Source organism: Sinocyclocheilus anshuiensis, unplaced genomic scaffold, assembly GCF_001515605.1.
Source record: "Sinocyclocheilus anshuiensis isolate Anshui unplaced genomic scaffold, SAMN03320099.WGS_v1.1 scaffold412, whole genome shotgun sequence".
Lineage (NCBI taxonomy): Eukaryota > Metazoa > Chordata > Actinopteri > Cypriniformes > Cyprinidae > Sinocyclocheilus > Sinocyclocheilus anshuiensis.
The window spans coordinates 699914-712822 of NW_015558661.1; the positions used below are offsets into that span (position 1 = coordinate 699914).

General features: G+C 36.1%; 1 protein-coding gene across 1 annotated transcript in view; it reads left to right on the plus strand.

The window, feature by feature from the left end:
• LOC107681060 (plasminogen activator inhibitor 1 RNA-binding protein-like) overlaps window positions 1–2082 on the plus strand; it is a 4573-nt gene extending 2491 nt beyond the window's left edge. The window contains exons 4-8 of the mRNA XM_016477211.1: window positions 723–794; window positions 911–948; window positions 1013–1200; window positions 1276–1464; window positions 1638–2082. Of these exons, the coding sequence (XP_016332697.1) occupies window positions 723–794; window positions 911–948; window positions 1013–1200; window positions 1276–1464; window positions 1638–1682 (532 nt within the window). The 3' untranslated portion in view covers window positions 1683–2082. The remainder of the gene's footprint in view (window positions 1–722; window positions 795–910; window positions 949–1012; window positions 1201–1275; window positions 1465–1637) is intronic.
• The last annotated feature ends 10827 nt before the right edge of the window (window positions 2083–12909 follow it).

Below are 12909 nucleotides of genomic sequence, written 5' to 3' on the forward strand. Positions count from 1 at the left end.
GCAGTAGTAACCTTAACATTTTATTTTAAGATTTAACATTTGTAGATGGTCTAAAGCAAAAGAGTTGTAAAAATTTTGAAAATCTTTTAGAGCTTATGATTTGTTTAAAAACTAAAACATATTACACATTAATGAATAAATCAGTATATATAAAATTATTTAATTTACAAGTGTCATGTTTGTTTTTTGTTTTTGTTTCCCATGTAAGCTGTAGCTTCTGACATTTAAATCAAAACATAAACACATTTTATGACATCAATTACTTTATTTAATCAGAAACAGTCTAAATGTTATTTGTGTAGGCTATTTTATACTGTTTACTCTATCATACACCAAACGCGTCATTCTGTACGTGCTTTCTCAGTTTAAATGCAGCGATCCAAAAGAGTGAATCTAATCATCATTCAGACAAAATTTTGCTTCAAGAATGAGCCACACTGCTAACGTGATCTAATCGCTAGCACACCCTGAGCACCTGTGAATTAACGTATTCCTCCTATCGGCAAGACATATTTGCATAATTTTTAATATAGGGCCGATATTTACGTTTAAAGCCATTATCGGCCGATTCCGATATCAGTCAGATAATATCGTGCATCCCTAGTGTTTTTGCATTTTGTCTTTTTTTATTTTTGGGTTGAAAGTATGAAAATGAACAAATTTGAGCATAGAACTTTTTATGCACACAATCATCTGATAAATTGGATGTTGCTTTAAATCAGGAGTGTCAGATCAGAAGAGAAGCGCAGCGGCAGTGGATCTCGTAACTGGGGCTCGATGAGAGACCATATGAGGTGACGTTTCACTTTTTATATTATGTCAGATTGGAATTATTTTCTCACTTTGCTGAAAAAAGCAGCCCCCCCATCATAAAATGGTTGTCATTTTCCTTCTGGTCCGTTTCTCACAGCTGCAGGAAATATCTTGTAACGCAGATGATGCTTGACAGTGAATATGGTTATTTGATGACTATGAATTTGAGCTTCCTTTTATAGATCATAATGGATGTAAGTGTACAATTGCTCCTCTTTCAGACCTTCTGAGACCGAGGAAGTGATTGAGCTTGCCCTAGAGATGACACTGGATGAGTGGAAAGCCCAACAGGAGCAAAGCAGGCCTAAGGTGGAGCTGAATATCCGTAAGGCAGATACCTCTGTGCTGTCCAAGGCCGTGGTCATCCATAAGTCCAAATTCCTTCAGGTGAGGAGTCTCATTCTTAGCACTTAGAGCCTGTTGGATACAAATTCACTCTTATAACTGCTGTTCTTGTTCTAGAAACATCATAATGGCTTGGATGAAGAGGATGTGGTTTTCCGCCGCCCGGCCAATGACATCACTTGTCAACTGGAGATCAACTTTGGCAGCCTGGCTCGGCCTTCTCGTGGTGGGAGAGGAGGACGAGGTGGTCGTGGCCGTGGGGCTCCATCCATGCCATCCCAAAGATCTCCACAAAAACTTGAATCTGTAAGTTAGTTGTATTGGTTGCATCATAAATTGCCCATGCCCAGACAACACTGTGTTGTGAAATGCAAGAGTTTTAGTTCAAGGCACTTTACAAGCCAGATGGGTGTTCATGCTGTGTGAGAAACTGTGCCTGTGGTGGTTTGAGGCTAAATCATGTTTTGGCGTTTCCTAAGGCTCCAAACCCAGATGATCCAGAAGATTTCCCTGCACTGACCTAGAGCTCCTCTGGAGGTATAGAGTGAGGATCAAACTGTTCTGCAACCCATGTTGGTAGCTCTGAAATGGGCACTTAAAATGAACAAAAATAAAGCATGCATAAAGTTGGTTCTTTGCAGTCACTGCAGTTGTCATCGTGTATAGTTCTGTAATTTTTGCACTTGTTTGGGTTTACTATTTTAAGAGGATGGAGCAATAGTTTTTTCTAAAATAAAGCATGCTGTTAAAGGCATATTGATGCTGAGTGAATACTTTGCCTAAATACGTTAAGGATATTAAAATGTAGACTTGCATTTCTGCAATTGCTTGATTAGCCAGAAGATTTACGGGGTGTTAAGCAAGGTGACAGTGACTTTGAACTGAAATGTAATATGAATTAAACTCTGGGCTGGTTTTATCTCACCATTTGCGTAGATTTGATGCAATAAAAAAAAAAATGTATGTGTGCAATGTTCTTCAAAAGTTAGGGGTCTGCAAACATCTCACTTTGCAAAGGACACATTAATGCTGTTCTTTTGAACATTTTGTCCTAGAATCCTGATGGTATCAGTTTCCACAAAGCAAATCGTTAGTTCGTTTCTTGTGAAGCAAATCGTAATAATGAAGGATCGTGTGACTGAAGACTGGAGTGATGGCTGCTGGAAATGTAACTTTGCCATTATGGAAATAAATTATATTTAATATAAACTTGCATTAAGATCTATTAAAATCAATTACACAACTGTGTTGTTCTTACCATATTGAGCAAATAAATGCAGCCTTGGTGAGCAAAATATTAAAGATCTTCCAGACCCCAAACTTCTGAATGGTATGTGTGTTTCTACATATATGAACATGATGGTTAAGAGATTAAAGTAGTTATTTTGAATTTCTCAAGCAAAGTTATTGAATAAAGGACATAAATAGAAATATTTTAAACTGTTAACTCTTCACTGTAGTCTAACCATTTGATCTCAGTATATTTTAGTGCAGTGCTTCGCTCCACCACCAGGAGGTGTAATACCCCAGAGAATAAGTGAAATCTGACTCTTGTGCTCCTGCTGCCAGTAGGATGTCCATTGTACTTCTACACTATTTCCATTGTGCAGTGGTGAGTCTTGAAGTAAAACAGGATCATTGATCCTATACTCTCTCCCGCTGTTTGAAAAATGTTACTTTTTAAAAAAAGTTCTGATGTCAGGAAAAACTACTGCTTGTTTTATTTTTTGCGGGTAGACAAGTTTCCTTGAAGCTCACAGTGCTTTGGCTGGTGATGGAATGTCACACTGCTAGTCATACAGTGAAGGGAAATTAAATTTACAATGGGCTGTTTCCTCCAGCTCACCATGTATCACTATAGATTTTGGCAGTTTGCTAGACAATACTGCCAATCTTGCCGAAAAGAACCGCAGAGCTCTGTCCTGCAAGCCTGACAGCAGTGAACTTTGGAATCAGATTCCTCAATGAGGAAATGGACAGTAGTGAGAGAACCTTACATCTGCTGAAATCAGTTTTTTTTACAGCTCCACTGTCCCTCCTGATTGCTCTGAAACTCTTATCTTTGAGCTATAAGAGTCTTGTCTTAGTGTAGTCATATGATACACCCTGTTTTAGTCTTTGAAGAGAGCCTAGTGTTTTTTTTAGAGGGATTGGGCCAGATTCCCGTGGCTGCGTTAACACTGAGGTGATTGTAAATGTTAGGCTTAAGTGTTCTTTCTGCATTCTCAGAGCTGTTTTTTTCTGTGGGTAGTGTTGAGCTGGTGAAACACACAGGCATGAGCTCATTGTAGCTGACAGAGTGAATCCAGATGGATAAAGCAGTGATACTAGAAGGATGCGTGTTCACAATATTTTCTGTACCCAAGTCCAGAGTTTTCTTTGTCTTGGCATCTTATGTTTTCCCATCAGCCCTTTCCCTCTGTATTTAAGGGCTATTGGGGAGATCGTGAACTGTGTGTGACTATAATTAACTGTCAGCTGTTTTAAATTAATATAGATCCATTGGGGCGTAGAAACAAATGGTGATTGATCGTTGGCCCCGGAACCCAAAGAGTGAGTGATTCAGTGTGGTGTTGAGTTTACTATAACCTCAAAAAAGCATTTGTACATTTGTTGTTTATTTTTCTTGAACAAATGTTAGGCTAAATCTTAAACAAGTGAGATCTTGTTTTTCTTCAGATTATTTCATCGCATTGACGAAGCTTTTTGTTTAGCATTGCTGCAGTTGCAGTGGAGCGGTTGGTCCTATAAGCAACATGAGATGATCTGAACTGAGCTGACATTAAAAGTCTTGGACTTGCTTGTATTTCATCTGTGTTGGATTTGTTCATGTTATCCTCATGGGACCCAGAAAAAAAACATTTGGAATTTAAAGTGTTTTTTTTTTTCTCATGACATTTATAGTGTTTGGAGAAATATATGACCGTTTCAAAAATTCTCTGCATGTGGATAATTCAGGACATTGGTACTAAAAAAATAAGGGTAAGAGACTAATGACAAAAATTAAAACAAAATTGGTTTTGTACTCATTTTCTTTACAGCCCTCTCGACTGATTATATATAGTTGAACGATGTTTATATTTGATATTTATGTATGCACACTAGTGTATGTATTAATTAGCTGTGTTTAATCTAAATGAGTATTTTTCATCACTTTGGCACAGAAATTTTAACTTCTACTAAACATTTGCACAAAGTTTCTCAACTATGTTATGAAAGATATTAGAGAATGATTTAATATAACATTTACATCCTGATTACTTGCACCGTTTTGTAAACATGGACAAAAATAGATGTTTCCAGGTCTACATTTTTTATTATTCTGTTCTACTAAAATAGTGTCATGGACATTGCATGGATATTTCTCATATTTATTTGTTATTGCTATACTGTTTGGGGTGTGTGTGTGTGTGTGTGTGTGTGTGTGCGCGCACAAAGGGCTCGCAAAATTTCAAAATCCCTGGTAGCCCTTCGGGCAGGTATTCTTCAGATTTTGGTAGCCCGAAAATTAATTTAACTAGCCCAAATAAAAAGACCTTTTTTTTTTTTTTTAAATATAAAAAAATCAGATATAAGTTTAAATGTCAGTCAAAAATATTTTCAATGCACAAATATCAACAAATATGAAGGAATTTTATTTCACTATTTACAGGGTATCTGCAGAATTTTTAAAAATAAATTTAAGGCAATTTATGACCCATTTTAAGAGCTGCACAAGTAACATGAACACAGTATGAGTGGGGTTGGACAATGTCTATGGTAACATACAGTATTGAGCCATAAAATTACATGATTTACAGTTCAGATACAGGTTTTCACAAAAACAAAAATCTTATAACAAATTATACAACAGCATTTTCAGCCTTTAGACCATTTTTATGAAAAGGGATAAATCAAGCCTATAAATTGTCAATTTAAAACATCTTAATTGTTTAGATTTTTAGAAGGCACATTAACTTCTTTATTTACAAGTCTGTGTTTGCTGCGTAAAAACATGAGTTGATATTTGCATTGATCTGACCATAAAACAGCAAGAAAGGCTTGTTGGAAATGCAAATTCATTCTCTGCCACGTGGTAACGCTTTAGGAGCGCTGAAATAATGTGGTTTCCCCGGTAACGGCTGTACACAAAGCAGCTCCGTTTCTGAGGACAGTCGGTTCACTTCAGATACATTCAAATAAAGACATCCGAGCCGCGTTTTGATTTGAAACATGCAGCGCTCATATATCATCATTATTCAATGATATCATTGCCTTTTGAAGTTTAATCCAGCCGTATCTCGACTCTTGTCTTTCCGTCCCCAACTGTAAGACCTCTTGAAATTATAATTAAGACATTTCTTATACCATTTAACGTATTTAAAACTTTTTATGGCCTTAAAGTTGATACAACTCACTTTAGGAGTTTTTAAGGACCCGCGGGAGATCTGCATTTAAGATAGCCTGTAGGGCAGGGCAGTGATACATTTTGGTAGCCCGATTTGAAAACACAATAGCCCCAGGACGTCGGGCTAGCGATTTTGTGAGCCCTGGTTTGTATGTGTGTGTGTGTGTATATGTGTATATATACATACATATATATATACTCTCTCTCTCTCATCTTCTTTTTTGCTCATTCGGTTTATATATGCAGAATATATGTACACATTGTATATAATGTATGTGTATATATACATTGAAGGAAAAAAAAGTTTAAATTTTACATTTAATTTAGTTTTTATTTTAACATTTTATTATTGTTATTAATGTTCCTTATGTTAATTCATCCATACCGATCTCTCTCTAGCTCATTACAATTCATGTCCTCCCTTGGGTCCTGCACTGTGACTGGACAGCTGCACTAGAGCCTAAATTCCCTCTCACTCCTTATTTGTGGTGTCTCAAGGTTGTGCTCCATGGTAAATAGGTGTGGAGCTCAAAGAGTCAAATCCAACATATTGATTAGGGCTTTAAGGCTAGAGCCTTTAGCAACCTTGAATCCTGAAGAGCATGCACTGCAGAGACTTGTCAACTAGGGAAACGGAGTATACATACTACTTTTGAGACTCAATTTCATTCATCTCGCACAAAGAAATTCTACTTCACAGAACAATTGTTTACTACGAGGCAAATTGCACAAACTCTATTCTTGACTCTGTTTACTCTGAATTGATTATGCATACTGCAATATGCATATATTTCTACTATTTTTATACACATTTGATGTGTGTGTTTTCAAACAGGCCAGTCATATCAAAGTCTTAACCCATATCTATTAATAATAAGCAGCTAATCAATCAGGGCTTTAGAGACACGGGCTGCTTTTGCCCTGCAGGGAAAGAGGGGGCCAATCAGCAGTACCCATGCTCATTATTAATTCAGTAGCTATGGGAGCTCTTGGCTCTCTATCCCACTGAGTTTAGAGCTCTGTGTCAGCACAAAGTGCATCCATCACAATTTGGCCTTCTTGGTATTGATTTGGTCTACTATGTTAAATGTATTCAAGCAACAAGTGATATTAGTCATCACTGTGGGTAATTAACATGCATGAGATGTTATAAATATATAAATAAATATATAATATATAAATATATATATATATATATATATATATATAGAATTATAGACATTACATATTCTGTTTAAGATGCAGTGCTGTTTCGTTTTTTCTGGATATGGATAAATATCAGAGTCAATTATATAAAACTAGTGGTTGAATCAGCTGTCATCAAACAAACTTATTGAATCATTCACTCAACTGATTTGCTTAAAATACTCATTTGTTCAGAAACAAAACAAGTGACTACTGTCTATATGAGTGAGTCATTGAATCATTCTCTCAACCAATTTGTTCAAAATGCTGATTAATTGGGGAAGTTCAAGATCTAAACACCTCTGGGTGTTTTGGTCGGAGTTTGAAATTATAGCTTATTTCACAGGGAATATTAATTTGGTTTTACTCTAGATTCACCTGTAGCATCTTCCCAACATGTGCAAAAATACATGTAAAAAGAGCAATGAAAACAAAACATTGCGTTTGAATTAGCATCTTGAAAAGCACTAGTCATCAAATTTTTTTCTAGTCTTAATGTTCATGCTCCGGTTTCCATGGTTGCATTTAAACGTGAAATATTTCAAGGAGAAAAAAAAAATTCCGTTCTTTAAGGTTCATATCAGTGCTCTGTCATTGTGATGAAATGACTAACCTTGTCTGGAACATTTCAAGAGATGACTAATCAAAATATTAATATTCCAGCACCACAGAGATGGGTTACCAGCACAGGACTGTTTGAAATGTGCGAATTATGTATTCTTTTTCATTAAAACACAGGCAGGTCACCAGAGTCCATCTGTATTTCGTTCGGTTTCTGTCTTTTTAGGGCACAGACAGTGTGTGGTCTGACCTACCCCAGCCCAACCATGTCATCCAGCCTACTGAATGTGGATAAATGCCCTCAGGTGATTCTCTTTTAGTCAAATACTGATCTCCCTGTGGTGTGATACAACACGGCTGTGACAGGTTATGGAAGTGCAGTCCAAACACAGCTCTGTAGAGCTGTTTAATTAGTTCACACTCTCCACGGTAGACACCCAGAAGGCCCTTCAGCACGCTTGCTTTATCTTAATGTGTTTACCGTCAAAAATAACCTATGCCACATTTATCACCAGGCACCGACCTCTTGGTTCCTGTGAGGGTTGAGACGGTTGTTCTTACTGGCATGGAGCTTGTTCTTCACTATGTTCAGCGGCTCTTTTTGCAGCTGCGTGCATCTCTAGTTTATTTTAACTATGCATAAGCAGTGTTGTGCAATAATAAGATATGTGTAGGCATGTGACAGCTATGAATATTTCATTCGAGATGTGATTTTTAGCAACAATCTGTGAGCTGTAGGTCAAGGACTATTTGTTTTGCATGCATATGTATGACCGCTTTGGCCTGAGGGATGTGAATATCTGCCTTAAATTATTATGTTATTATTAACATCCTGAGACTATGCTAGAACTTTCCATGACCGTGTAAAGGTCATTGTAATGGTTCTAGTGGGTGGTGAGGGGGGCACCTGCCCCTTGTTCTTCACTATGTTCAGCGGCTCTTTTTGCAGCTGCGAGCATCTCTAGTTTATTTTAACTGCATAAGCAGTGTTGTGCAATAATAAGATATGTGTAGGCATGTGACAGCTATGAATATTTCATTCGAGATGTGATTTTTAGCAACAATCTGTGAGCTGTAGGTCAAGGACTATTTGTTTTGCATGCATATGTATGACCGCTTTGGCCTGAGGGATGTGAATATCTGCCTTAAATTATTATGTTATTATTAACATCCTGAGACTATGCTAGAACTTTCCATGACCGTGTAAAGGTCATTGTAATGGTTCTAGTGGGTGGTGAGGGGGGCACCTGCCCTATAAACCCCTCCTGGGATGCTCAGAAGGGCTTTTTATTTGTCTTCATTATGTTTGTGAAAAGTTCTACAGAGCTTGGACGTACGATACCTAAATTTGTTTCTCTGATGTGGAGAATGTTTCTGGCTGAGGAATGTATGGTAACTGAAAACAGACCTGTGGGGGTTCGGTATGTCATGTGTGGACATAAGATGTGGAAGCTTGTGGCAGTTCTCTTAGTGGACCACTACCAAACATTTAGGTTGCTTGTAGTAGAATTCAATCTTGTAGTGTTGTTAAAGTGCAGTGAAACAGCCTAATATTGTAGCGAATTATCATTGGAATATGAAGAGTAAAGCTAGGCCCTAGTCTTTTGATATTTGTTTTCTATCTTTTTTTAAGGATTAGTTTGCTCAAATTTGTATGCTGTCACTCTATAGTAGATTTTTTTGTACAATCAGTGTGTAGCATTTTCCATACAAGTTTCGATAACACTTTACAGTAAGTAACATGCCTTAGGCTAATTAACATGAGCTAATAATAAAAAATAATTCTAAGTCACTTATTAACCTTAGTTAATGTTAATTTCAACATTTACTAAAACAAATCAAAAGTTGTTAATATTATTGAATGGACTTCAGCTAACTTAAATTAATAACGAATGGCTGTATTTTAAATGAAGATTAATAAATACTGTAACAAACTGATCATTGTTAGGTAATGCAATACCTAATGTTCCGTAATGGGACCTTATTGTAAAGTGTTACCCAAGTTTTAGTGACAAGTAAAATTTTACAGTAACAATATTCATCGTTTAATACTGTTTATTTAATATATATATTTTTTTAAATTCTCACACAGTAAAACTGTAAAATGCTGAACCTAAATGAATAAACCTATAAGAATGATTTATATACTGTATTTTAGAGCTGCTGGGATGGAAATGACAAAAAAAAAGTAGTTCTGGCTGTGGGCAGCGTGAAGCTGAAGGTTTGTGTTTTGAAGGCAAAACTACAGGAAATATTTATTTGTTCATCTGCTCTGATAAAATGTTGTGTATCCATATCTGCACCACATTTATCTGTGCAATGCCAGAGCACAACCAAAACAATGTTCTTCTGTAAGACTGCTGGAGGGCCACAAGTTATCTAGTGTAGCTTTAAGATGGTATGTTACCCATATGATCACTGTTTTTATTGACATGGTGAATGGCTAGTGGTGAGAACAATTTGTTCAGGTGGAAACATTTGATATGCAAACCATCAAGGTTGGTCACGCAGATCTCCATCGTGGGCCACAATGGCTTTGGAGATTTGTATTTTGTACCTCCCTAGAGTTTGCAATATGAAAGGTGTAACGTTTTTGCCTCACAAAAAAGAGGTGCTGCCCATTGACTTATTTGAGCCTGTTGACCTGAAAATATGGCAGGAATAGTGAGGATCATGCTTATGTTGGAAGAATGACTAGCTGTGAGTTGTAGTTAAAAGATAAAATGAAATGTTGATATTGATGTGTACGGTGTCTCTGTGAGTGTGTGTATCTTTATGTGCGTGACTCCAGATAAACAAAGTAAATGGGAATCCACAGGAGAGTGTAGCTCATGCTAATGATGACTGTTTAATTGAAATTAGTAAAGAGACAGCAGTTTGTATTACAGCTCCCTGCCTCTCTCTTCACCTCCTTCTCTCTCTGTTTTGTCTGGGACGTGGCTTGGGCTGCAATAGTAATTATCGTTCAGTCCAAGGGGGGAAGAGCTTAGAACTGCTGGTTTCGATGTCTGCCTTTGACTCCTTGGGAAGTTTTCAAGTCAAACAAGCCTATTCAAAATCGCAGCTGCTTAACACCATCATTATTCCCCATCAAATGGAGGCTCAGAGGCTGTTTGCACATCCATGCTTGGCATCACCACAAACATTTTAACAGGGAACTATGAAAATTATATTCATCGATTTCTTTTGGTTGAGCCTTTAGTGTTTGACTTGCGGTGGAAAAAAATTAGCTATTTTACAATGGTACACATGCACAGAGAGTTTATTCCAGCATTTATGTAGCACAACCAGTTTATTCACCATTTGAAGGTTATTTGACTGAATCATGAAGTTGTAATACAATGAATAAGAGCTACTGTACCAATATGTAAATTCTGTATGTGCTTATGGATTCAATTCAGGGTGGAAGGAATATTAAAAAGTCAGTCAGAATATTTCTGTGGTGAATTTAAACTAGTTCAACTACAGTCAAAAATAATTCGCTGCACTACAAGTTACAAACAAAAAGTTGCAACCCTGGGCTCAGTGGAAAAATGTGCCTCTATCTGTGTTTTTGCAAAACTCCAAAAATGTACCTATGCATACAGTTCACTCCAGCTGAAATAAACAGCAGTGGCAGTAAAACACCAGTAATTTTTATTTTCACACAAGTTATGATTACATTGGTAGATTATCAGTTAATAAAGACCATTTTCATGTGGTTCGTTCAACAATACTGTTGTCTAAAAAATTTTTTAAATTACATTTCTGACCTTTATATCACATATCCAGCTCAATATGTTTGACTTTTGTGCCTTCAGTAAACTTGCTTGGTAGCTCACCTGGTATGAGTCCCCTGAAACACGAGTCACAATAAACAAGCTATAATGACATGGTTGCTTCAGCAAATTTGTTTTTAATCACATTTACTTTTGCTAACACTATCGGTTAGGTTTAGTGTAGGTGCATGGTATGTTATTTTCAAACAGAACTAATCTGTGCACCACTCACCAGATATTTAATTTCTGAACTGCCATGATACATACAACAACCAACGTAATAAAACACACAAATAAGTGCAAGATGTAATGTAATATGACAGAAATATGACCATAGGCATGTTCTTCCAATGAGCCTGGTTTGAAAAGTTGCTAAATACATTGAAGAGAGTGCAGTACATCTTAAAATATTCAATTATCTAATGACATAATAGATAATTTCATTGGAACCATTTTTGAGTTCTTAATATATTCAGTTAGATGTCATTAAATGTGAACCTAAAGTCAAAAACAGTAATGAAAAGCTGCATTTAAATACATACTTAGCTTTAGATGGAGGTTGATTTTGCCATTGTTTTGAATCAGTTCATTAAATTAAATTGTCTGAATAAAGTGATTTTGTAGAATGAATAAGAGTAACTGATTAAATGCTAATGTGGGCTATTCATATTTCACCTGAAATAAGGACATTGGAAACAAGGGATTGAAACGAATATAGTTAACTAGCTACTATATGCGTCTTTCTATTAGAAAAATGATTCAGTTGTTCTTTGAACAATCGATATATGAATGCAAGATTGGAAACCTGCAGATGTCAATTTTTAAAGCAAATGAGAGTATTTATGAGACACTTGACTGCTGAATGGAGAATATGTGCATGGTGAAGATAACTTCTGTTATGAGACCATCAGAAACAGTTTGTTTCAATTTACATAACAAATGTATACATTTGAAAGTGATGTTTCAGGTCTGTTGACTTACACTGTTCTCGTGAAGAAAGATTCTGCAGATGAATATTGGCATGAAACATCTGCACAAATGATTCATTTGCTGAAATGAGAAAAATCACAGGACAGGTTCAGCTCAATAATGAGAAAGAGATAAACTTTCACATGAATCTTTTCTTTGATATCTGCGCGTGAAGCTACGCGGTCACATAATTGGTCATTTTCTTTTAATGACTGATGATTTTTTATGTAACTTCAGCCTGTCATTTATATAGTATTTAGCAAAGCAAAACAGATGTAGGTCTGTTTATGCTGTGGTTGATTTTTGCACGATCCTGTAGTAATCGAAGCCAAATCGAGTTTTTTCTTTTGTTTGACATTGCTGTGCACAAACTATAAACTGTAGATTCATTAAAGCAGACATGACTAATGATGTCTACATTTCGTTATGCACAGCTTTGTTGTCCTGTGGCATGTTCACACAAGGTCAAATGCAAGATCAAGATATAAAATGTGTGGAGAATGTTCTTAATCGCGTGTTTGCAAGCTTACGGTCACTTTATATGACTAAACAGCCTGGCTCTTTTTCAATCCAATTTCATATATCAGTGTTTATATAGCAAGCAACAGAGATGACAATGTGAATGAATTTATTATTCAATTCCATAGTAACAGATGTGGGTTGAAAAAGAATAATGCATTCATTTTCTTAAATGTTATTTTTGACCTTTTATGTAAGTAAACATGCTGTAGGTTGTGGGTGGATTATATGATTACTTAATTATTTATATGATTATAAAAACATATATATATATATATATATATGACATATTGTCTAGACACATTTTTAATGACATTGTAGGTCTAAATATTTGACATTTTGAAGAGTATAGGTCAGTTTTATATTAATGTT